The sequence below is a fragment of the Chelonoidis abingdonii genome, chromosome 2 (assembly GCF_003597395.2).
Source record: "Chelonoidis abingdonii isolate Lonesome George chromosome 2, CheloAbing_2.0, whole genome shotgun sequence".
NCBI lineage: Eukaryota > Metazoa > Chordata > Testudines > Testudinidae > Chelonoidis > Chelonoidis abingdonii.
Window position 1 is genome coordinate 219,718,395 of NC_133770.1, and position 27,216 is coordinate 219,745,610.

At 44.7% G+C, this 27,216-nt stretch overlaps 1 protein-coding gene across 1 annotated transcript; it reads right to left on the reverse strand.

Annotated features, from left to right (window-relative positions):
- Positions 1-2,041: 2,041 nt before the first annotated feature.
- AQP4 (aquaporin 4) lies at positions 2,042-25,369 on the reverse strand. Its single transcript, XM_032799043.2, has 5 exons — positions 25,254-25,369; positions 10,398-10,812; positions 9,402-9,566; positions 8,063-8,143; positions 2,042-6,245 (listed from the first exon to the last, which is right to left on the reverse strand). Exons 1-5 carry the CDS (start codon positions 25,283-25,285, stop codon positions 5,970-5,972), a joined length of 969 nt encoding a protein of 322 aa, XP_032654934.1. The 5' UTR covers positions 25,286-25,369; the 3' UTR covers positions 2,042-5,969.
- Positions 25,370-27,216: the final 1,847 nt, after the last annotated feature.

A 27,216-nucleotide genomic window follows, 5' to 3' on the forward strand; every position in this document is an offset into this window, starting at 1 on the left:
AAGGCTCAGGCATTTTTGAAAAAAAAGAAACACAAAAAAACCAAATGACTGCTGAGTCAGCCTGACCCGACATTAACTAATGAGATGCTCTTACAAAGCAAATAATCAATTGACACAACATAGCATACAGAATACCTGGATTTAATCATGATCTAAAAGGGAACAGTTCCCAGTTGTCTAATATTGGGAGAGCGGAACAGTACTTCACAGTGCTAGAACCTCAGGTTCTAAAACACAGTAAACCACCACATTGCCTTTAAATGGCTCAAGTGAAAAAAAGTCTACATGACTCCTTACAGGAAATAATGGACTTCAGCAACACAGAGAGGAACATGTCAAGGTTCTAGCACCTTAAGATACTATACTACTATACCATTTCCTTTTATGATGGTGGAAGCATGGGAAAGATTAAGTCCTGCAGCTATGTCCAGTTGTACATTCACCCACACAAGCCTATTGTACTTTATACTGATATAATCATCTGAAAAAGAAGATAAATTGCATAGCTTTTTTGAGCATTCACAGCCAAAAGAGAATTGGAGATGAAAAGTTTGACAGGCAGCTACCATAGGTACTTACAGGATACAGGTTATGAACCATGTTTGCTATGAGTGGAATAGTGAGCCCCATAGAAGGTGCCTCTTTTTTTCTCTCATAAATGACAAGGTTAGAGATTAATAACAAAAGATTTGTTGCTCCATTGAAGAATATCTTGTGATTTTAAGTGAGGTTATTTTTACAGTCTTTGTACTTGTATCAGTTGTTTTTCTAATTGGTAAAGGACAAAAAAGAAAAAAAAGAAAGAAAGAAAAAGCATTAATAATCAAGATAGTCCTATCAGACTGATAAAAGTTAAGAGGGGTTAAAATACATGAAACACTCTACAATCTACTCTTGATAAGAGTCCAAAAGAAAGTTTGATTATGAGGAAGTTGATTTGAGGAGTATTTTGATTTTGAGGAAATGAGGTAATTTTTATCGGTAGACTCCGTGAATTTCCATTGATGAGGATACAGTTGCCATTGATCTGACACACTTTCCACATTTGCTGGCCTTTCTGTTAGCTCCTCAGCAAGTTTACCTATCATCTTCCAAGATCTTGAGTAAAATTCTCAAAAGTGCACATGTGACTTATGAGCCAAATTCTCATTTTCTGGTCTGTCTTAGGCACTTAGTGCTCAGGGAAAGACAGACAATATGACTTAGGCACTTAAGAGCCTATATGACTTTTGACAAATAAAAATTTAAAAATGTTACCCCTTGGCTCTACAAGAAAAGTTCAATACTCGAACTCATTTTAAAATGGGTGCAAACTCCTGATATCGATGCACTTAAACCAATTTAATCCCTTGCCTAAATTTGTTCAGCTTGTGTCAGTAAATTTGTGGAGTCTTTCCAGAAACACATCCATCTGTTCACTGATGGGAGATGCTCTCTCTCACAGTCATTCATTCTTTACAGCACAAATCTGTTCATTTGAAGGTCTCAGACACCTGCTGTTTGTTTGTATAATGTTCTTTAGCGATAGTTTTAAAATAGTTTCCAGTGACCAAATATATTTTTTTTAAACAGACAATAGTTTATTTACAAGAGCTCAACACTATGAGATACAGCAATGCAAGAGAAATGCACCAGACAAGCACCTATTTATTTTATAGCATATATTTAAGTAGATTATTCCAAATGTTACACGTTGGAGGTTTAAAATACCATTACATTAGCTTTGCTATTGTGGTGACTAATGTTTCAATAATACATAACTTTGTGGAAACATCCCTGTATTCAGTTTGTTTTACATAATTTATCCTGAATTACAGTAACTTATACATTATGACTTGGTTCATACAAGAGAATAATAAATACTTGAGTGTATATTTTCATGCCTGTTTATTTAATGAGTCCTTGCACAACTCAGATGCACACGCCTTGTCGGTGAGTTACATAAATTTGATAGCTAGTTTGCATCTCTGATCTTAGAATAAAATATCCAGATTGTAATTTCTCTAATATAGTCAACATTGTCGAGTGTAGAATATCTGGCATACATTTTCATAAGCTGCAGACTAAACACTGCAAAGCACAAATGTTACATCTTTGAAACCAAACATTTAAAAGATGGAAATATGTAAGATTATTTTAAAGGATGTTTTTAACTAACTGTTGTAGCAGAGTACTGATGACTAGAAACAAAATATACTGCAGAAAGTTTGTGTACTAACAGATATACTAGATATAAGCACAGCATGTGATATGAGATTTTTGGCCTACTCCTACTCCCATCGTAGTCAATGATACAGCTTTTAGTTACACTTCAGTGGGGTAAGAATTACAATATATCAGAAGTTTCAGGAATCACATTTTTGCTGAGATCAGTAATCATTTGGGTGATAAATTACTTATGGTATTTGCAAACAAAGTATTTGCTTAAGTTCACCCCACCTTCAATGTTCATCTTTTTCCTATGGTTTACAATAATTAAAAATAAATATTTTGAACACAGTAGCCATGATGTGCATCTATTGTAAGAAACAATCCTATACTGACAGAGCAAATACAAGAAGTCTTCTCTATCTCTAGTTTCCGGGATTATAATGACACACTTGGTGTATTTATTGCAGTGACCATCTGCCATAATAAACAAAATAAGTTTTAAGCTTTAAATGTCCCACATATCACTTAATAGGTCATTGGTTACATTACCAGCTGCAACAAACTTATAGCTGAAAAAATGTATAGCATAAGTGAACACGAAAGAATACTAAAATACAAATCAATATATTTTAAAAATTAAGGCAATCACACATACAGACAGTTAAAAAGATTGTGTAAGTCTATACTGTTTAACCCAAATATTGTATGTTAATGATACCACCATAAAACAACTTAGAAGCAACACAAAAATCAATACATCAGGCTAAATCAATTTGTTAGAGAGATCAAACTGTGGCTTGGATAAATGGTGATCTCTCCTTGTGGTGCTGAAAAACAGATGATAAAGAGGAGTACGGCTGGAGTTTATTTTAGGGTTGGGTCATAAAACTCAAATCCAATGCATGTACTTGCAGAATGAAACAGCATACCTGATGGCTCTCTCTTGACCTCTGATTTTGCAAAACAGATCATAGAATCTCAGGAGGTCATCTAGTCTAACCCCCTGCTCAAAAGAGGACCAATCCCCAGACAGATTTTTGCCTCCAATCCCTAAATGGCCTGCTCCAGGATTGAATTTACAACCCAGGGTTTAGCAGACCACTGAGCTATCCTTAGAAGTGCATCATGGGTCAGAGAACAGGAGACAGCCCTAAGGAAGGACTCAATGAAAACATACTTTAGGCCTTGATCCTGTTTCCATTGCAGTCAATGGCAAACTTCTTGATGACTCTAATTCAAATGGAATAGGAGCAGAGCCACTGTATCTCACTTTCTGACTCTTCCTTCCTAAGTCTATAGAGAGCAGGGGGCAATATTCTACATTAGTTTGTCCTATTTGTTTTGGCTGTCTCCTTTTTTCCCTTTGTTGTTGAACATTCTATATCTTATCACTGTTTCTTTCCTGGTGTGAGGCGCCCTTCTGGGACTGGCTCTGAGTGTTAGCCACGCTTCATTAACAAAGAGTGTTACAAGGGGAAAAAAAGGTCCCTGTATTGACTTGGCTGGTTTCATGCTCACCTCAGCCACAGTATCTGGCTTTTGTCTAGATGAGCCATGAGTGCAAAAATCAGAGCCTTGTATCTAAAAAACATGAGGCTGTACAAACTTCACAAGTGATGAGTCACTGTATACTGTGCTTCTTAAAATATTGAAATGCAAGAAAAAAAGTCTCTCTAACAGTCCATAAATGTTGTACAACTTGTCCCTTTTAGTTAGCCTGCTGAAATCATGCATTTATTAAACGTTTAGCAAAATCTCTCTGGTCAGGATATGTAGCGACCTTGCACTGTTCTCTGCACAGAGATGGATTTCATCCTTAGCACATGACAACATTCATCAATGCAATTTGAAGTTGTCTTGCATGTTCTTATGTTTGAATTCTTGACTTTTGATGCGGCACCTGTATCAGATATATACAATTCATGAAAAACATCCCCCTTTGCTACAGAGACAGAAGTATCAAAGAGACGATGAGATCAGGAATATGAATATAACATGATAATGCCTGGACTACTGGTTGAAATAAATTGGTGCTAGAGATGCCCTTATGCAATGATGCACAGATTTGAACTTAGCAGTGGTCTGTTATCCCATTACTCTATATACACACATATATCCCCCTTACTCATTTTAATGAGTTACACACTTGCACATATTGTAAATCAAAGGACAGAGAAGTCTATTACATACAATCCACAACTTATTTTTTTTTACTGTAGTTAAATAATCATGAACAGATTTCAAGTTGTAGATACAACCTATACAACTAGGGTGACAGAAAATGGTGTTCCAACAAGCACTGTAATAACATATTGCCAAAATCACAAAAAAAACCCTAAAAAACAATGACAACAACAAAAAATCCATTGCAACTAGTTAGGAACAAAGCCATGAGCTTGTTAAAAAGATTCTATAAAGGTTTTATGTTGGGTTAGCTACCTCTGTTGAAACACTTCTATAAAGGAAGGATTGGTCACTTAAGCACTTTTGCATATAATATCATTGAGGCATCCTTTTCCCTGTTTCTCTAAAAAGCATCAGATGCTTGCATTTCTTATTGTCAAATTTAATTAACAGAGGAAATTTTGCCACAGAAATGAAAGAATAAGATTATATGAACAGTGCCACAATCACTGATGCTGTTCAACTAACTAGAGATCAGTTTGCAAAAAAAGTCAAAACCAAAAGCAATATCAATATAAGCTGTTATTACAAATATTTTTGAGTCAGTGCTTCAATATAGTTAAAAAAAATTAAAAATCCACCTTTATTTTGCTAATAAATAATAATAAAATTGTCAGCAAAGTGGGTGAGTAATTTAAATGTTTAGTTATATAAATTAGCATGGTGATATTTGTTTGAATAAGTGCGCTGAAAACAGATAACGCCTTCCTTTCTTCTGATACCTGAACATCTATTTCCTTTTGCTTGAATTACTGAGTGACATGTGGGCCTTCAGGTTCCCTGTATGACCTATAGTCAGCTAATACTAAATGGTCAATAGCTGAACCTCAAGACAACGTTTCACCAGATGGACAACTATGCTAACCTGCATACAATACATAATCATTCAAAGGTTTTACAGCATTATTGCAGTAGATCAGAGCCTTTGGCTTCAATATTTTTAGTTGTGGGGAATGGGAGGAAGGCAGTATTTTTTACAACAGAACAGGGATATGTAATGGATGAAAATTGGTAGGATGACTGACAGGAACCAATTTTTGCCTATGAAAATACAGTTTTTTCAGAATTTGTAAAGAAATAATGACAGGATATATAAGAACAAAAAATACTACCTTAAATTTGGATGACTCTGTTACATGCTGTACTTTGGCATTATTGTCACTGAATGTTGCACAGAACACTTAATGGATAAGACATTCTAATCAGGGTTGACAACAGCCAATTAAATGTCAGAAGAATAATCTGATAAATACGTTTGCATGCTATAGGCATTTGCAGATAAGTCTTAACTGTCAATCTGAATGTTAAACATCTCTATTTCCATCTTGCTTTTTATGGCCTTATTAAAATGGGAATGCTATCAGCTCTTTCCAATTGACTTTGAGGATGTTCTCTCCCAAAAAAGGACATTTCTGAATTTGGAAGAATCTATGGGGACTCTTAAATATAGTATATTTCTAATCAAACTGAGCAGGTGTATAGCTTGGTGAAGCAACTACAAAGCTGCTGTCATCTCCATACATTTTCAGATATTGCAGGTGTCTGGTTTACAGTAGATCTGTCTCTTTAATGGGTGGAAGGATATCTGTGGACATTCTAGTCGGCTGTTCTCTGCTTTCAGTGCTCCGTGCTAGTCATACAGAAGAGAGCACCTCATTGGTTGGATCACTCCCCTTCTTGTCTTCACTCTCAATGTCAATCACATGAACCATTCCAGGCTTCAGGATCAAGTCATCAGTCTCTATTTGGCTCCTGCTATCATCCACCTCCACGTACTTCCCTTTAGACTGATGGGTAGCCTTACCGAAGACATCTTTAAAATGTCGCTTGAACTCAGTATCTGGGCAATATACATACTCATAAAGGGCACCTGCAAGGACTGCTCCTATTATTGGTCCCACCCAATAGACCTACAAGAGAGGGAAGAAACCCCACAAGGGTACATGATGAAAGGAAAATGTTTCAGAGAAAAGCAATTTAGTGAAAACTTTAAATGGATGACTGTCCTCAAAGCCCCTTGAGTAGAGAGCTTAACCGACCTCTCTTGCTCAGAGGTGGACATGATCTGAACAATAAGGCTGTGTCTGTCTAGGTACTCCTGTGGCCTTTAAAGCTGGAGAATCTGAACATTTCATAAACGCTGATGAATTTGTCCTCACAACAAGCTTATAAGATGGGTAAGTGCTATCATCCCAGTTTTGTAGAAGGGAAATCGGAAGTACAGGGAGATTAACACCTCATTTTTTTATGTATAAATGCAGAAAACAAATCAAAGTACATAAACACATATTTCTACTTCTATTTTTAGGACCACATTTTCAAAAGAATCCAAATCTGGTCTCTGAAATTGCAGACAGCTCTGCATACCTGATTTCTATTCACCCAGAAGAGGCAGTTAGATGTCCAATTATCCTACTTGCACACAAATCTGTGGTTGCCAATTTGCTTCAACATAATTTCCAATAGTCCTGCAACACTAGTTAGCCATGTACTGTTACAGGTCCCACCTGCCTTTGCTAAGGGCAGGTGACTGTCTCTTATTTCAGGAGCAGAAGAGATCTTTCAAGCAGCAAGCAGTTCTGCTTCCCCTGGGCTGTTGCTACAAATAAATACTATACACATATTTATAGTTTTGGTTGTGTATTAGATGGCTTTAGATAATTAATCTTGTGAATAATTACAGTTGTTTTAAAAGCTGAATAAATCATTTGGTGGTAAGAGTAAAACCACTTCAGTAAGTTGACTAATGGGGGAAAAGTTATGCACGGTTTAAGCGTTTGCAGGATCAGAGCCTATGGGCCTGATCCTACTCCAGTTGAAGGCAATGAAAGCTTTGCTATGAACTGCAGGGACAATAAGATGGGCCCATTGTTTCAAATTAGGAAATATAGATAAACACGAGAGTATGTGGCCTTCTTAAAAATAATATTGGAAGAGTCTCTAAAAATAACTGTCATTGCTTTAATTAAGGGAAAGTAAGACATTAGCCCTCTCTCCTAACACATGTGAATTTGTTTTTAATAATTATTTTATCCAGAATGCTTTAATAAACTTTTGCAGTGCTAACAATGCAAAATCTATTAATCAAAAAAGCTTCCTACACATGTACTCTTAGCTGGGCTGATGCTTTCTCATCAAAGCAGGTAATATCTATGCTTTTAGCTATGGTCTTACTCTTACAAGGCCAGATACTGATCCCATTATCTCACATTGGTGAGCAGTTACTCATGTATGCCCACTGATGCCAGATCAAAATGGAGAAGTTCTCATGTTGTATATCTGGCCTGCTTTTTTTAGAAGCATTTAGAAAATGTGAAGCCAGAGGATTACCTGAGTAACTACTCACCAGCTTGACTGAGGGATTTGCAATCAAGTTCAAAGTATCTTTCTTTCCAATAACAACAATTCTTTTGATCACATTGCGTTTTTTGTTTTTAACATGTCTTGATTCTCTCTCCATGCTTGCAACCTCCTCAAAAACCCAACCTCCAAATACACAATAGGCAATTATAATTCATCCCACACAGGACAAACAGAGTACAACTTTAAGACTTGTACCTTAGGCAAAGAATAGATAAATATGGTAAAGTTTGTGGCAGGTCAGTGGCCATCTTTCTCAGTGATTGTCTTTATGGAAGATTATGAAGAATAAGAAGAGCAAATGAAGAAAAAAAAATAATTTGGTAGCTGGTTATTGCTATTGTAAATGAAGCATAAAAGCAGTTACCCAGTGGTTTTCCCATTTCCCCATGATAACTGCAGGTCCAAATGATCGAGCAGGGTTCATACTGGCACCAGTGTAGTTGATCTACAGTAAAGATAAAATGTTAAATATTGCTATTATTAGATTATTATTCAACCATTTACTATCGCCATTTGCTGTAATGCAGTACAGTAACTCCTCACTTAAAGTCATCCCAGTTAACGTTGTTTCATTGTTACATTGCTGATCAGTTAGGGAACATTCTCCCTTCTAACATGGTTTGGCAGCCACCTGCTTTGTCTACTGCTTGCAGGAAGAGCAGCCCGTTGCAGCTAGCTGGTGGGGGCTTGGAACCAGGGTGGACTGGCGGCCCCCCCTTTCAGCTCCTGCTCCCCTAAGTTCCCTGTGCTGCAACTGCCAGCAGGCTAGCAATTGCAGCTGTCTCTCTCTCCACTGCCATGAGCACTGCTCCCTGAGACTCCTGCTTGCTGTGTGGGGGAGAGGGAAGGAAGAAGGGGGATGTCAGGGGGTCCCACTCCTCCCTGCTCCTGCACCCTGCTTACCCCATCTTCCATAGAGCAGGGGGGACACACCAGGGCTCAGGACGGAGGGAGCTTGCAGCAGCTGCAGTCTCAGCAAGCTGATCTAATTAACAAGGCAGTGTACTTAAAGGGGAAATGCGCATATCTCCCTCATTCTTGCTGCCTTGTAGAGTGAGACAATTAACCCTTGAGGGCTCAGCCAATTGCTAGTTCGTCATTTAGCAGTAAGGGAAATATCCCACCCTCTGACTCCTCTACCTCAACCAAGCTTCACAATCATCATCACTGTGTACCAGTATTAAATTGTTTGTTTAAAACTTATACTCTCTCTGTGTGTGTATATATATAATATAATCTTTTGTCTGGTGAAAAAAATTTCCCTGGAACCAAACCCCCTCATTTACATTAATTCTTATGGGGAAATTGAATTTGCTTAACATTGTTTTGCTTAAAGTTGCATTTTTCAGGAACATAACTACAAAGTAAAGTGAGGAGATACTGTACTGTCACTCAAACCACTTTGAGCCATTTCTGATTTTGTATTCCTGCCCACCTTTGTAGTATCAGACTATATTATCATTCTCCAGGTCACCCTTCTAGTGACAGAATTAACAAAATTAACATATACATAGACAGATAAAGGCCTGATCCAATGCCCTATCAATAGAAAGCCTCCTATTGACTTCAATGGGCTTTGCAATGGATCCCCAACAGGCTACTAAAGAATTAAAACTCTAAAGGCTACTGGAGCTCTCACCTAGTTCTGGAGTAGGGGCAGTGGAAGAAGGGCTCTATTATTTAAACAGAAGTTATTAACTTACAGCAAATAAATGTCCAATTGCAACAGAAAATCCAATTGCTAAAGCCACTGAACCAGTGACATCGCTTCGTTTTGAATCACAGCTGGCAAAAATAGTAAAAACCAGTTGGAATGTAATTATCAACTCCACCAGGAGTCCATGGCCAGCAGAAAGATCTCCGTGTACCTGGAAAAAGAAACAACCCCTGAAGATTAAGCAAAGGTGAGTTTGCAGTTCAAAAAGCTACTACAAATATCGTTTTGTGATTTAAAATGTTTAGTCATGCAGAGTGATGAAATGGCACTGTACTTTGGAAAGGTATGGATTCATTTTCTTCCCTTTTTTTTTTTTTGACTGCCATGGAAAATTACTGCTGGACTGACCAAGAAAGTTCTTACTGGATTTTAATGTAGAACTTCAAAGCTAGACTGCATTTATTACATATCGAATTTGCATATGCTGCACTTAAACTTGCACAACTTTTTTTCTTGGGAGCACTGTAATTTACTATTCAATTATAAATTCATTAATTAGCCCCGACTTAATTAATTGAAATTTCAATTAAAAATTAAGCAGCGTGTGGCTCAAGTGCATTTTTAATAAGTCCTGCAACAGGGTTAACTGATGGCATTCCTTATTAGTTTAGAACAAAGTGGAAATCTAAGGCACAATCTATTTCAGAAGTGTGTCATTTTAAATTGATGTTTTTTCAATCACCATCATAATGACACAGAATTAATTTCAGAATTCTTCTTGAGATTGTATTTCATGCATGTATATTTAAACTGTGAACGCAGACTAACATTACCTTCTGTTACTAGATTTGGGGGAATTCTAGAAGAGAAATCTTCCGTAAAAGAATTGCTCAGCATAAACCCATCCTAATGAGAGATCTAAGCCACATATAGAAGTTGTAAATAAACCAGCAATGCACTTAAACCATTGTTTCTACTTTCTGGATTTAAATCTGACACTAAAAAGTTATTCTACTTTAAGAATAGGAGCAAAAGTTGTTACCGTAGTAACTCCCAAGCCTCCCACCAAACTTGGGGGTGTGACAAGGTAGAGAATTCCTGCCCCGACGATAGCACCCAGGCATTGGGCAACAATATAGAAGACAGACTTGGCAAGGCTGATCTTCCTAGTGCAGACCATAGCAACAGTCACAGCAGGGTTAATATGGCCACCACTGATGTGTCCAAAGCACTGCACCATGGTTGCAATGCTTAGTCCAAAGCAGAGAGCGATAAGGACCATGTCTACAGGCAGAGGCTTGTCAGATCCACCCCAGTTGATTGTAGAGCCAAGGCTGAGGAGGACAAAAATTAGCATGGCCAAAAATTCTGCTGAAACAGCTTTCCAGAAAGGCTGAGTCCAGACCCCTTTAAATGCCACCATGATGGTCTCACACTTACACAGACGTCCACACTTACTGAAAAAGAAAACAAATCTGCATCAGAAGTCACCAAGTCAGCCTTAGATTTTGCTGCATAGTATTCTTCTCTGGCTGACCTTCTGGGGATGGCAGCAACACTGGGTACCCTATGGTGGGGCTAATAATAACGATGTGCATTGCAAGAGAGACTGACCTCATGAAGAAACATCACTCATGCTCAGGAGGTCCTGTTCTTAGTATATTGCAGTCTAAAGGACATAGGGCAACTAGTCATTGTGTTTGATAAGGAAAGTTTCTCTGAACAGACGGAGTTTCAGGTAAAGAAGCCTATAGGTTTTTTAAAATAAGTAGGTTTGTCCTTCTAGTCTGCATTGAACTTGCATACTGTAAAACCTTATTAACTTCAGGGGTCCCTTTGTCCCTTGTGTTTATTCTATGGATAGCTTGCCTTTCTGTGTAAATTATCAAAATCATAATTTCCTTGGTGTTGCAGTTTTGGAAGTTGCCCTAGAAGGGTTTATAAGGGAGCCTCTTTTTGAAATATTATTTTGTCTCAATAGGAAACAACATATTTATGCACAGAGGACAATTTTTTCAGGATGGACATTGAGTAAAATTAAGTCAGTCAGGAGAATACAAGAAATCCTAAATTTTGTCCCCTGAATCAAACATTCAATTTCTTTTGGGCTATGTTTGTAGGATAAGGAGCGAGATGTAGTGATATTTATTGTATAAGTAGCGTGGAGAGCTGTGGGTGGGGGGAAAAAGTACCACATTGGGGTTCAACTGTGCACCAGCACTGATATTTACTAGGCTACACTGCCTTCATGATGAGTTATATTTTTGTTATGTGCCCAGAGACCTATGAAAGTGGGTTACTGAAGAAGAGTTATTGTTAGTATTAATAAACTGAGAATAAACCAAAAAGGGAGCATTTTATGAGTTTCCAAGGAATGCAAACAAGATTTTCTTTTTCTTCATTTAAACAAAGGAAAATAAAAATGTTGAACTGCTACAACTCAGAGCAGAATTTCAAGTGGAAGGATGGAGGAATTTGATAACTCGTTACCTAAGGATATTTGAGCCATAGTACATACCTAACAATACTTACACTTGAAAGAATGCATTATGTATCTTCATAAGCGCTAGAGGCACACATGACCACGAATTTCTCAGCAGTGCAGTTTTGATGCTCTCAGGGGAGGTGTGGCAGGGCCCACTCACTTCACGTGAGCACCTGTACTGGCTGAGTGTGTGTCTATACCTGCACTCCCCCTGCGTTGCTCTGCTTGTGGTGACTCCTGCTGGCAGTTAAACTTCTTAGGTAGATTTCAGTGACTCAGCCCTCTCTTGTGAAACAACAAACAGATCCCTTCTGGATACAAGTCCAACAGGGCCTATCAAGTACCTACAGTTGGTCTGTTCCTGCAGCCCTCCCTGGGCTCAGTCTTCAATTGTCCTTGCTCTGGTACAGAGCAGTGCCCCCAGGCAGGGCCGGCGCTAGGATTTCTGACGCCCTAGGCACTGGGACATTTCGCCGCCCCCTGCGCGTGTCTCGCGGCTCCGGTGAAGCTGCCGCAGGCGATGCCTGCGCCAGGCTTCCACCGGAGCCGCGGCTCCCTGACCGGGGGGCACCGGTGGGGACCGGGCTCCGGACGCCGCGGCGCTCCTGACCCGCGGAGGAGCCGCGGCGCCCGGGGCTGTCCGGAACCGCGCAGGGCGCAGCCCTGACCCGGGAGCCCCGCGCCCTGGGGCTGCACGGCCGCGTGGCGGTCCCTGACCCCGGGAGCGCCCCGGGCTGCCGGACGCCGCGCGCCCTGAACCCGGGGACGCCCTGGGTTGCCGGCCACTGCAGCGCTTCTGACCAGGCGCCCTGGGGGCTACCGGCGGGCGCACTGACACCGGGCGGCCCGTAAGCTGCCGGCTGCCGCGGCTGCGCGCTGACCTAGGGCGCCTAAGCTGCGGGCTTGCAGGCAGCTGCTGCCGCGGCAGCTCAGACTAGCAGCGGCTGCTGGCAACCATTTTTAAAATTTGTGGCGGCGCTATTTTGGCGGCCCCAATCTTGCGCTCTAGGCCCGCCTAGTCTCGCATAACGTTGCACCGGCCCTGCCCCGGGCTTCCTCCTTTGAGATTGTTCACTATTGTTCCAGCTAAATCACTGTACAGTTCAGTTCCCTTCATAGAATCATAGAATATCAGGGTTGGAGGACTTCAGGAGTCGATCTAGTCCCATCCCTGCTAACAGGACCAATCACCAACTAAACTTCCAGCCAGGGCTTTGTCAAGCTGACCTTAAAAACCTCAAGAAGATATCACACCCTAGAACCATTCCAGTGCTCACCACCCTCCATTGAAAAATTATTTCACTAATCTATTATCTAAACTCCCCACTGCACTTGAGACCATTGCTTCTTGTTCTGTCTCAGGTACCACTGAGAACAGTCTGGATCACACTTCTTCGGAACCCCTCTAGTAGTTAAAGCAGCTATCATCCACCCGTCTTCTTCTCTTCTGCAGACTAACAATCCCAGTTCCCTCAGCTCTCCTCATAGTCCTGTGCTCCAGTTCTTTTATGATTTTTGCCCTCCACTGGACTTTTCCAATTTTCCACATCTCCAGTCATTATGAGATATTGAACAAAACTGCCCCGGGACCCTTGGGACACTTGGTTGAAACTGGCTGCAAACTAGACATGAAGCCATTGCATACCTTTGGCCCGGTATCTAGCCAGCTTTCTATCCACTTATGGTCCATTCATCAGCCATACTTTAATTCCTGCAAGATACTGTGGGACATATTATTAAAAGCTTGCAAGTCAAGGAATATAATCACCTGCTTTTCCTCATCCACAGACCTAGTTATCGCCCATAGAGGCTATTAGGTTAGTCAGGCATGACTTTCCCTGGTGAATCCATGCTGACTGTCCTGATCACTTTCTCTCCTCTAAGTGCTTCAGATTGATTCCTTGAGACCTGTCCATGATTTTTCCAAGGACTCTGAGGTGATTGACCGGCTGTAGTTCCCCGGATCCTCCTCCTTCCCTTCTTTAAAGATGGGTACTACATTAGCCTTTTTCCAGTCATCCAGGACTCCCTGATCCATGAGTTATCAAGATAATGGCCAATGACTCTGCAATCACATCTGCCAACTCCTTCACTCAGATTCAGCGCATCCGGCCCCATGGATTGTGCTTGTCCATTTTTTCTAAATGAGTCCTGAACCACTTCTTTCTCCACAAGGGCTGGTCACTCCTCCCATTACTGTGCTGCCACTAGTGCAGCAGTCTGGACTGACCTGGTTTGTGAAGACAGAGGAAAAAAAATCATTGAGTACTTAGCTTTTTCACATCCTCTGTCACTAGGTTGCCTCCCTCATTCAGTAAGGGCCCACACGATCCTTGACTTTTTCTTGTTGTAACATACCTGAAGAAACCCTTTTTCTTTTTTTCCTTCAAGATCAGTAAGGATTTCACTGTTAAGGCAAGCTGGTTGCCTGCCATATTACTATTCTTCCACACATTGGGATGTTTTTTTCCTGCAACCTCAAATAACAATTCTTAAAATACAGCCAGCTCTCCTGGACTCTCCCCTCATGTTTTCTCCAGGGATCCTGCCATGATCCTGAGGGAGTCAAAGCCTGCTTTTCTGAGGTCCAGGATCCATATTCTGCTGCTTTCCTTTCTTCTGTGTGCAGATCCTGACTCGACTATGAGGTCACTCCTCCCAGTTCCCATCCACTTTTGCTTCCCCTACTATTCTTCCCAGTTTGTGAACAGCAGGTCTAGAAAGCTCTGCTAGTTGTTCCCGCACTGTGCACCAGAAAATTTTCCCCTACACTCTCCAAAAACTTCCTGGATTGTCTGTGCACCGCTGTATTGCTCTCCCAGCAGATATCAGGGTGATTAAAGTCTCCCATGAGAACCAGGGCCTGCGATCTAGTAACTTCTGCTAGTTGCTGGAAGAAAGCCTCGTCCACCTCATCTCCCTGGTCTAGTGGTCTACAGCAGACTCCCACCATGACATCACCCTTGTTGCTCACACTTCTAAACTTAATCCAGAGACTCTCAGGTTTTTCTGCAGTTTCATACCAGAGCTCTGAGCAGGCATACTACTCTCTTACATACAATACAACTCCCTGACCTTTTCTGCCCTGCCTGAACAGTTTATATCCATTCATGACAGTACTCTAGTCATGTGAGTTATTCCACCAAGTCTCTGTTATTCCAATCACAACATAGTTCCTTGACTGTGCCAGGACTTCCAGTTCTCCCTGCTTGTTTCCCAGGCTGCTTGCATTTGTATATAGGCACTTAAGATAACTTGCTGATCGTCGGCTTTCTCAGTCTGAGACAGGAGTCCTCCCCTCTTGCACTCTCCTGCTCGTGCTTCCTCCCGGTATCCCATTTCCCCACTTACCTCAGGGCTTTGGTCTCCTTCCCCCGGTGAACCTAGTTAAAGCCCTCCTCACTAGGTTAGCCAGCCTGCTTGTGAAGATGTTCTTCCTTCTCTTCATTAGGTGGAGCCCGTCTCTGCCTAGCACTCCTGCCTCTTGGAACACCATCCCATGGTCGAAGAATCCAAAGCCTTCTCTCCGACACTACCTGCCTAGCCATTTGTTGACTTCGGGGTGTGTTGTAACAGAAGTCCCACAAATGCGGCCCCTCTTTCTAGGTCTTCAGCCCCTTCCCTGGGCCAGTTTAATCTCTCCTTCTTCAGGGAATTGACCACTCCGCCTGTGGCCAGTGTGTGTGTGTGTGGGAGGGAGGGGTGGAGGTGAACCCAGGCACGCCCACTACTCCAAGTCCCAACCCAGGGACCTTATAAGTAGCAGCCACCTACTGCTTCCCTTTAACTATTAACTGCTGCATTTCCCTGGGACAATTACCCATGGAAGCAATAAAGGTTAAGCAGATGAAAAGATGAAGCAAAACTGGAACCTTAAACCTCTTTAAAATGTTGGATACACAGATATGAACCAGCACCTATAGTTTTGGTTTCAGTCAGGGCCCGAATGAGAATGGGACAAAATTTTTCTTTTTTTTGAGCCAGGTGAGATTGTTTTCACAAGATTTCAACCACAGGGTGAAGAATTCACCTCTTGAGCACCTCCTTGGGGCTGGATGCAGTACTGCAGTCCTTCTCTCAGGTGCTTCCTGCAGACTGACTTTGGTGGGTGTTCAGTGGCTTGGCCCTCTGTCCAAGTCACAAAGTCTGAGTGAAGATCTCCCAATACATAAACAATCTCTTGGCCCTCGCTAGGGTCTTCAGCACTGGCTGTGGGCCCTTTAAGTTCAGCCACTTGTTCAGGCTCCCAAACAAACTCCCTCCCCTTCTTGGGGTTTATGCCATGTTACCTGTGAGGCAACGCAGACCTGCCCACTACTCTGGGTTCCAACCCAGGTCAGGGACCCTACACACAGTAGCCACACACTGCTTGAGTCAATCAGTTGCTGCTTCTTCTCACCAGGCCTTTTAATTTCATCCTTATCCCAGGGTTAAGGTTCTTAGGTACTATCTCTCCTCGCAAACCCAGCTTTGCAAAATACTGCCAGAAAACAATCTTTGGCTATCCCACAAGCTCCTATGGCCAGAGAGGAGCACCCTTCCTTTCTCCTCGGCTCCCAGCCAGGAACTGAACAGCTAAGCCCCTTGCAGTTCCTTTTATCTGGGCCACCAGGGCCTGACTGGATGTTGCAAACCCCTCTAGCCCTTGGAGGACCTGGTCCCTGTGGTTTCCAAAACAGCTGTTCTAAATACTCCTCTTTAGGCAAGCTTGGAAGATCCATATTCACTGTTGTTCTCCTCTGAGCTCGCTATTTCTTGGGTTGGGGTATAGTAGGACCGCGGGGCTCCCAGTCAGGGAGCTGCAAAGGCGCAATACACCTAGTCACACTAAGACTGTGGAAATCATGCAACAACAGCTAATCTTGCAACATTTCTATCATTCAAAATGGCCAAATATTCACAAAAACAGCTTATGAAATCGACACTGAATTTGAACCCTAAACCAGATTGTCACTTAAACATACCTTCTACCACTGGCCTACGTCTAATACAGATCCACCCAAGTATTACCTCCCTGGCAACAGTCTGGTGCATTGCGCATGGAGGCTGGAACTCCTAGTCTTCACCTTGGATTTACTCTCGAGTCATTGTGCAATGTTGGCCAAGTCACAACCACTCTGTGTTTAATTTTCCTCCTCTGTAAAATTAGAACAAAAATACTTCCCCGTCGGATAGAGGGCACTGTGGCCTGTCCTGTATGCTGGTGGAATGTAAGGGGGCCTGAAGTGCCCCCTTATTCCCTTGCACCAGTGTGTTGTACTATTGCTTCCAGCATGCAGGGGCAGTAGGCACTTCTTTTCCCCCACCCTTGCAAAAGTTGGCAGAAAGGGGCAAAGCAAAGCAGGGGCGGCTCCAGGCCCCAGCATGCCAAGCGTGTGCTTGGGGCGGCAAGCCGTGGGGGGCGCTCTGCTGCTCGCCGGGAGGGCGGCAGGCAGGTCGCCTTCAGCGGCATGCCTGCGGAGGGTCCACTGGTCCTGCAGCTCCGGTGGACCTCCTGCAGGTGTGCCTGCAGAGGGTCCGCTGGTCCCGCAGCTTTGATAGAGCCACAGGACCAGCGGACCGTCAGCAGGCACACCTGCAGGAGGTCCACTGGAGCCGCGGGACCGCAACCATCAGAGCGCCCCCCGCGGCATGCCGCCGTGCTTGGGGCGGTGAAATGTCTAGAGCCGCCCCTGGGGCAAAGCCTTGGCAAATGTACCTGTTGGCATAGCTACACTAGCACATCAGAGGGCATATGATGTGTCAGGTCTGCAGATGACACAAAAATTGGGGGCATGGCAAATAATGAAGAGGACAGTTCACTTGGTAAACTGGACTCAAGCAAACAGTATGCATTTTAATATGGCTAAATGTAAATACATACATCTAGGAACAAAGACAGTAGGTCATACTTACAAGATACGGGACTTTATCCTGGGAAGTAGTGACTCTGAAAAGGATTTTGTGGTCGTAGTGGATAATCAGATGAAGATGAGCTTCCAGTGTGAAGCTATGGCCAAAAGACCTAATGTAACCCTTGGGCGCATAAACAAGGGAATCCTGAGTAGGAGCAGAGAGGTAATTTTACCTCTATATTTGGCACTGCAGCAGGAACTGTGTCCATTTTTTACTCCTCGGGGAAATCTGTGCCACTGCACATGTGCAGAGTTCATGTCCCTCACAGATTAATTTGCTTCCCCACAGAAAAATGACTTTCTGACAGGGAAGCAAAGGGAAGCCACAAGACTGGTCATGCGCCGTTCCCCTGCAGCACAGATGCGTTGTTTTGGGAGCCAAGAACATCCAGCAGAGTGGTAATCTTTAGGGAGGGGTGACAGGCTAGAGACATCCTGGCCAATGGCTCCTATCCTGTGCCAGGCTCAGCTACTAGTCCTGGTTGGCTGCGGAGGATGGGACTTCCTCTTCCTCTGCAAGAAGCAGCCAGGGCGGGGTCAGACCCACTTCCAGGAACCTCCCTAGCTGCAGGAAGCTCTGCACTCCTGCTTCTTGCTCCCATCACCCCTCAGCTGTGGGGGACAGGGGTCACTGTATGGGGAGCTACTCCCCCATTTGCCCAACTCCCGTGCATCCAGACCCACCTCATACTCACATTACCCTGCCAAGCCTCATGCCCTGCACCCAGAACCACCCCCCGTGACTTCCTTGAACCCAAACCCACACCCCAACAAGCCTCACTCTCTGCATCCAGAGCCTCCTGCACCCAGATCCACCAGCTAAGCCCCATCTCACTGCATCTGGACCCCACTCCTGCACCCAGACCAGCCCCTGTATTCGAACCCCCATCCCTGCACTTGGACCACCCTGACTAGCCCTGCGCACCCAGACTCCCACCCCACTGAACCCCACCAAGCCAGCACCTTGACCTCCACCCCACCAAGCCAGCAACTGGACCCCTCTGCTGAGCACTCCACACCCATACCCCCCCGGCTGAGCCCCAAACACCTTCACCTGGACACTCCAGCACAGACCCATTTTATCTGCATCCAGAAACCACCCCCCAATGAGCCCCTGTTCATTCAGATCCCTCTTGCACCCAGACTCCCCATCAAGCCACCTGCACCCTGACTGCCCCACATAGAACCCTATCACCCCACACATAGACCTCTCTACACTAAACCCCTCCATACTTGGATCCTCCTGGGCTGAGCTTGTCTGCCTACATCTAGTGTGCTTGGCACAGAGGGGCAGGCCCCTGGGGTGTTTCTGGGACAGTCCTGGGTCCTAGCACTATGTCAGGGTCAAGTGTAACTTTACCGTCGAGTCCATGTCTGGGTGAGGGGAGGTGCAGGGTGATTTCCTACCTCTGTGTAGTCGGTGGCCTGTGCTCCCCACTGCCATGCTGGAGCCTCCACACTTATTTATTTACAAATAAAATTTGCATAATTTTAAAATATTGTATGCAGAATTTTAAATTTTTTGGCACAGAATTCCCTCAGGAGTAACTTCTGGTGTCCACAATTCAAGAAGAATATTGATAAATTGGAGAGAGTTCAGAGGCAAGCCACGAGACTGAGGAAAGAAGACGCCTTACAGTGACAGACTCAAAGAGTTTGAGCTATCTACCTTAACAAAGAGAAGAGTTAGAGGTGACTTGATTACAATCTATAAGTCTACATAGGGAACAAGTATTTAATTAGGGGCTCTTCATTCTAGCAGACTAAGATATAACACTATCCAACAGCTGGAAATTGAAACTAGATAAATTAAGATTGGAAATAAGGAACACATTTTTAACTGTGAGAGTAATTAACCAGTGGAACAATTTACCAAGCATCGTGGTGGATTCTTCATCACTAACAATTTTAAAATCAAGATTAGATGTTTTTCTAAAAGATCAGCTCTAGGAATTCTTTTTGGGAAGTTCTATGGCCTATGTTATATCAGAAGTCAGATTAGATAATCACACTGGTCCCTTCTGGCCTTGAAATCTATAAATCTAGGACTCAACCTGATGCAGTTTACTCCCCCTCAGGGGCAGTGGAGAGATTGGAAGGGAGATTAATTTGGGGAGTCACGGGACATGTCTGCACTACAAAATTAAGTCCACCTATGTTAGGTCAATTTACAGCCACCACAGGAATTACTGTGGTTTTCCATGTCCACACTGTTGATGGTGCTCCTGCTCACCAGGTGGCAGCTGGCCTCCTAGTGACGAATGAGGAGTCAGGAGCCCAGGCTCCAGCGGTTAGCTCCGTGGGGAGCGGTAGCTGAAGCCTGGGCGGTAGCTGGACTTACAGCTGGAGCCCTCCATCTACCCTGGAGGGACAGCCCCAGCTGTGAGCTGGGCACAAGGTTCACAGGAGGTTACCTACCCACCTTTCTTGTCAATTTCAGGGTTCTAGTCAGGAGCTGTGAAATTGACAAGAACGACAGCCAACAGCCCATGAAAGTAATGCAGTCCCTACACAGCATAGACACTGTGTCACCCTAACTGTATGGACATAATTCCTCTGCCTCTCGTGGAGGTGGAGTTATTATGTCGGTGTAGTAGGGCACTTACATCGGCTGGAGCAAGGCTGTAGTGTATACACTGATATAATCAGATGGATGTAAGTTGCCTTACCTCAACCTAAGCCTGTAGTGTAGACCATGCCACAGTCTCTTCTAGGCTGCTCCAGGGTCAGTGCAACAACAGGTTGCTCCTTACAAAGGGCAGGTTTAAACCTGCAATCGGGGTAAGAGTGTTTATGGATTTTTCAGTTAATGTTTATTTAAGGTCTTGAAAGTGTAAAGTGCTATTTAAGAGCCAAGTATTATATTAAGGCATTACACAAATGAATAGTCAGGCTCTGTTTATCAAGAGAAGGAAAATTTGCAGCCTGTTAAGCTTCATGGAAAAACACAGAGCCCTGTTATCGTTTCATCTATATTTTTACAAGTATTATCTTAAGTGTTTGTTTTGTTTATGCACATGTAACCCGCTAATGAGTGTGTTACTGGTTCCCCTCTGTGTTGATCCACAGAGGATATGAGTTGTTACAACCCTTAGTTACAGAGCTGTAACTCTTTACTTATGCTGGAGCTGCTCATGCTTTTTGCTCTGGAGAACCTGGGTGTCTCAGCCAGCAAGACGGCCATCACACACATTTCTCCTTTACCATTCTATGGGCATGGATGTGCCAGTGTAGCTATGACACTGAAATCTGAACTGTGCTCACTAAAAAGATTGGCATTATGGCCTAGAGCAGGGGTAAGCAACCTATGGCACGGGTGCCGAAGGTGGCACGTGAGCTGATTTTCAGTGGCACTCACACTGCCCGGGTCTTGGCCACTAGTCCAAGGTGCTCCGCATTTTAATTTAATTTTAAATGAAGCTTCTTAAACATTTTAAAAACCTTATTTGCTTTACATACAACAATAGTTTAGTTATATATTATAGACTTATAGAAAGAGACCTTCTAAAAATGTTAAAATGTATTACTGGCATGTGAAACCTTAAATCAGAGTGAATAAATGAAGACTCGGCACACCACTGCTGAAAGGTTGCCGATCCCTGGCCTAGAGGGTAGTGCAGTGGACTGAGAGTCAAGAGACGTCAGTTCTATTTCTCACTCTGCCACTGATCTGCTGTATGACCATGGGCAAGTCATTTCAAACTTTCATGCCTCAGTTTCCCCTCATGTCCTTTGTCTACCTGGTCTATTTACAGTGTTAGCTCTTTGGGGCATGGACTGTCTCTTAGGGTACGTCCAGACTATTCGGCGGGTAGCGATCAATTTATCGGGGATCAGTATATTGCGTCTCAGCTAGACGCAATACATTGATCCCTGAACGCCCTCCTATCGACTCCAGAACTCCACCAGAGCAAGCAGCGGTAGCGGAGTCAACGGGGGAGCGCGGCCATCGATCCCGCGCCGTGAGGACAGGAGGTAATTCGAAATAAGATATGTTGACTTCAGCAATGGTATTCCCATAGCTGAAGTTGTGTATCTTACATCGACCCCCCCTTCCCTAGTGTAGACCAGGCCTTACTATATACCTACCTAGTGAAATAGGGCCCCAGCCTGAGTTACGGTCTCTACGCATTACTATAAGCAATACTACCAATAAAGACGGCACTAAGAAAGTTCACTTAAATTTTAAAAATTCATCCTTTTCTTACGAAAATTATGTCAGTGATTAGAAGTGAGCAGAGCAAACAAAGCAAGTGCAGGATTATTACAAACAACACTCCATGTGTCACTTGTTTCAATATTTTGTGAATCTCACAAATATTTTAACAGTCATCTCTATAGCAAGCTGGAGCACCCCGAGACCTGCTGTGGCACAGCAGCTCAGACAGACATTGGATGTCTAAGGAGAACTCTGGATGGCTTGAGAGCTTGTCTCTCTTGCCACAGAAGTTGGTCCAATAAAAGATATTACGTCACCCACATTGTCTTTTTAATATCCTGGCACGAACACATCTACAACTACTCTGCATACAACTTGTGAGACAGTCAGCTGCTGTAGCAATGCAAGCGCCTGCTGTCCTAGGCTTTTCTCACCAATTTTGTTTTGGTTTCAAAATGTAATTCAACCCAATTTTGCAAGGAACACCTGTGTATTGTAGTTCTTCAGGGGAAAATAACCCATAATTTATAAGCAAAACCAAACCTATGGCCTGGTTCAATGGCAACATCCAGTGCAGCGCTTCTCAATCTTTTCTAGACAGTAACTAGGGTTGCCAGGCATTTGGTTTTCGACCAGAATGCCTGGTCGAAAAGGGCCTTGGTGGCTCCAGTCAGCACCACCGACCAGGCTGTTAAAAGTCTGGTCGCAGTGCAACGGCGCCCAGGTCTAGGACAGACTCCCTACCTACCCTGGCTCTGCACTGCTCCCAGAAACAGCGCCAGGTCCCTGTGGTCCCTAGGTGCTGGGGTGGTCAGGGAGGTGCAACACACTGCCCCTGCCTGAAGTACCGGCTCCACAGCTCCCATTGGCCAGGAAAAGTGACCAATGGGAGCTGTGGGGGGGGGGGTGTTTGCAGAGGCACTGTACCTATAGGCTGCAGGGACCTGGTAACTGCTTCCTTGCATCTGTGGTAAGTCGGGATCCCGCACCCTCTCCCACACCACATCCCCCTGCCCCAGCCCATAGCCTCCTCATGCACCCCAAACCCCTCATCCCAGCCCCACCCCCAACCAGAGCCCTCACCCCCCTTGCACCCCAACTCCAATCCCTTGGCCCAGCTCAGAGTCCCCTCCTGCACCCTAAGTCCCTCATCCCCAGCCCCACCCCCAGCTGAAGCCCTCATCCCCCACACACCCCGAACTTCTGCCCCAATCCAGAGCCCTCTGCTGTACCCCAACCCCTCATCCCTGGCCCCACCCCAGAGCCTGCAACCCCAGCCCAGAGCCCACACTCCCTTCTGCACCCCAATCCGTCTCAGCCCTGTGAAAGTAAGTGAGGGTGGGAAGAGTGAGTGACTGAGAAAGGGGGGATGGAGCAAATGGAGGCGGGGCCTAAGTGGAGGGGCGGGGCATGGGCAGGGCCTCAGAGAAGGCACAGGGCAAGGGCCTTCCCTTTTGTGTGATTAGCAAGTTGGCAGCTTTAACAGTGACCCCATATTACAAGCGAAAAACAGTGTAAGAACATAAAGAAAAGGAGGGTGGTTGTAGCTCCCTGGCTTAAGAAGCCCTGGGAGAGTGAATGAAACCCTCTCCTCTAGCCATTTCCCTTCTGGAGGAGAGGAAAAATGGATAGTGCTGCCCTGGAGATAGCCCATCCCCTGCTGGCCCACTCCCACCATAGTACTTGCAGCATTACAGTTCCCCAGCACCTGACTCAGGATCCCAAGTGACAATTGTCCAGGTTAAGAGTGCAGACAGTAGACAAGCAGATGCCTTATCTGTACAGGCAGAAGAGAGTAATAATAAATATTGTATTTCATGTGTAACATCTCCATGGTGTTTTCACGTCGCCTGTTAAACTAAATGCTGCGGAAAATGTGGATAATTAGAACTCTGGTCCTAAAACAGCAGAGGGGAATTTTTAAAGAACATACCTCACTTTTGCTTAAAAATACTATATAACTCTTTCAGGGTTCTTCAGAAGCAAAATCTGAAAGCAGCCACTGAGGCAGTGACTTTCTGCAACAAGCCCCGGACCCTAAAATACTGACTGGTGTATTTAAGAGGCAGCTTGCAGCAGGGCTGCCCAGAGGATTCAGGGGGCCTGGGGCAAAGCAATTTCGGGGCCCCTTCCATAAAAAAAGTTGCAACACTCTAGAATACTATAGTCTCATGGCAGCCCCTGCGGGGCCAGGGGCAAATTGTCCCATTTGCTCCCCGCTCTGGGCAGCCCTGGATTGCAGCACTTTCCAGAGGAAGGTATTTTTTGGACCCTGTCCAAACGGGTGAAAGACAATGCATCGCCTCTGACCTTTCACTGACCACTTCGCAGCCCCAAGTGGTTCCTGTTTCACGTTCTGCACACGGACAAAACACTCACCCGCCACCCCTCTCCCAGACAGCGACGGGCTAACCCAGTTACTGGGGCGGCTTCACCCCACTGCCACCACCAACTTTCTTGGCCAAGCTCATGCACCAAGTATCCCTCCCCGGCCCTGCCTTGCTCTGGAACCCAACCCCCGGCTGCCCGGGGGGCGGTGAGCGCAACTCACAAGCGAGCGGGGACCCCGGTCCAGCAGCCCCGGCCGGGCCAGCGGGGATGGTCGGGGACGGCGTTAAAGGCGCCGCTCGTGGGTTGCTGCTCGGGGAGAGGGGAGGAGGTGGGGCTGCAAGGAGCGGTGCCTGCGAATGAAAGCAGGGAGCGGGGCAAGACAACAGGAGCCGGGCTCCTGGGTGCAGGGCACTGGGGAGGGCAGAGGAGGCGCTCCCACTTGCAGCCCCCCAGCCGCAGCTGCCTTGGCTTCACACCAACAACAGGCGCGCCGAGAAATTTAACCCTCTCGGCGCTGCAGCCCCCACTCTGCCCCCTCCGCGCTCCGTGCGGGGCGGCCGATTGGCCTTTGGCTGCAACTCGCACCCGCAGGCTGGACGGGGCCCAGCCCGGCCCCAGAACAAAGCGGGGTTTGTTGCTCTGAACGGCTTGTGCCGGCGCCTGCTAATTTCTTTCAAGTTGCGCTGGCCAGCCAGCCCTTGCCGAGCCAAGTTGGACAGCAGGGAAGCGCTTGGGTGAGTGCTCGCTTGGGTTTGGGGTCGGGCTGAGAGATGCTGAGTGCATTGGCTCGGGAGGAGATCTGTATTTTCCCCACCTTGCCCCTCTTCAGACTTCCTTCGTTGCTCTAAAAGTGGCAGGAAGAATAGAGTCAGAATACTCTCTAATAAACGCATCTAATTACAAAAGATCAGGAACAAACCCCCTCCTCACACCACCCATGCCTGCCCGGGCTACCTTTGCAATTTCTAAACATCTCAAGTCCACTGAACAAACTCAGGCGTAGCTCCCTAGTAAGAGCAAGACACTTACCCCCAGCTTCTTGCTGCTGGTCTGTCACTCATTCCTTCCCTGGATGGTGTGCAGTGAAGACAGAGCTCTAAGAGCCAGGAGCACAGCCCGGAGTGCACTGGGAGTCAGATTACTGCTACTTGTCTGATTGGGTTTTTGGAGTGGAGAGGTGGAAAGATTTTTGAACCATGTGGCAAGTCACTAAGTTATATTTGAACTCTAAACAATTTCCCCTTACCTGATCATCCTTTTAGACACTGTTTAGAAACTGTCAGAGTAGTTAATGATGGAAACATTTATATAATGCATCTGGTTTGCTGCGTCTTATAAATGAGAGTAAGAAACAAACAGCAGCAGAAACTACACCTTCCATTGCAGCAGAGGCTTTCAAGTAATGGCAATGAAGAAAAAAATTGAAAACAAAATTATGCATGTGTTAGGTGGTGACTGCTACTGTCAGAGTATAGGGCTTTAGTATCATTTACTCCTATACAGTTGACATGCAGTACTTTGTGATTTGCAATCTAAACTTTATTCTGCGGCTGACTACCTGGCAATATTATTGTTATAATGTATCAGAGGGGTAGCCCTGTTAGTCTGGATCTGTAAAAGCAGCAAAGAGTCCTGTGGCACCTTATAGACTAACAGACGTATTGGAGCATGAGCTTTCACGGGTGAATACCCACTTCGTCGGATGCATGTTATAAAATAACTCTAGATACATTAGCAGAACTAGAATTACTGCAAACCATGGACACCAACAAACACCTCTTCAGGTTGCTGAGTTCACTGAAGTTTGGCCCATGGTGGGATCACAACGAAGATGAAAAACAATGGTAGAACTGGTGAATTCAGACCACTGAGCTACTGAGAAATTCAAACTGTTCCCACCTTGCAAAAGAACCATTGGAAACTATAGAAAAAGCCTTCAGGTAACACTAAGCACCAGTTCACTGCAGTGTTATTCTGCACAAGATTATTTTTGGAAGGGGATTAACATGCGTGTCTGTATAAACTGAGACTTCAAAAAAGGGTTGGAGGGGATGGATCAAAGCACCAAGAGAGTACTTTCTAGTGGCTTTTGGCCCTGGAGTGAATTATATATAGAATTTGCATGTTTATGTTCTATAGGAGAGCTTTTTAAATATGAAATTGTATGGTTTTAAAAGCATGTTAAAAGTGACAGGCACACAAGAAATACATGTATTTGTTTTCAAACCTATAATAAACTTCAGGATTAATTATGTGATTACCAGCATGTTCCAGGCTGATTACAGTGTTTTGGGAAGTCTTTCTGACTATTGGAAAGCTAAAGAGGCATTTGGGAAGGTACAGAAGCATGGATAGAGCCCTACCATCACCACTTTGGACCGCCTTATCTTTTGCTTGGAAATTTTGGGTCTGTAAAGGGGTGGCACCCATCTCTTGCAAGCACCCCCTGATCGAGTGTGTGTGTGCCTGCAGGGTTTTTTTCTGCTTATGGTGCTCATCGCGCTTGTCAGGTGAATGTGCGAATCAGCTGGAGGGCTGAGTCAACAAAGACTCACCTGATGAGCACAAGGGGCACCATGAGCAGAAAAAAAAACTGCAGGCACAAAAAAATCCCTTCCTGGGTACACAGTCCACAGAGTTGCCAATGTTCTGCAGCCCTCCCTGGGCTCAGTCTTCTAAAACAATCCTACAGGCCCCATTGCGGTACCCTCACTTGCTCCAGCTAGGTTGCAAGGTTCCTCCTACTCTGGAATTGAGCAGCGCCCCGAGGGCTTCTTCCCCAGGGACTCCTTGCCTCTACTTGACCCCAGTGACCCCAGCCTTCCTGCTGCGCCACCCCTCTTGGACTCAATTCACTGACCACAGCTCCTTGCTGAGTCAGTCCCAGTGCAGCCCCCTTCCCTGAAGTGCCACAGTTCTAATTTCCTTCCTTAGGGCATAGTCTCTTCCTCCAGTGGCTGGTGTTGGGGGAATGGGACCCAGTCCCACCCAC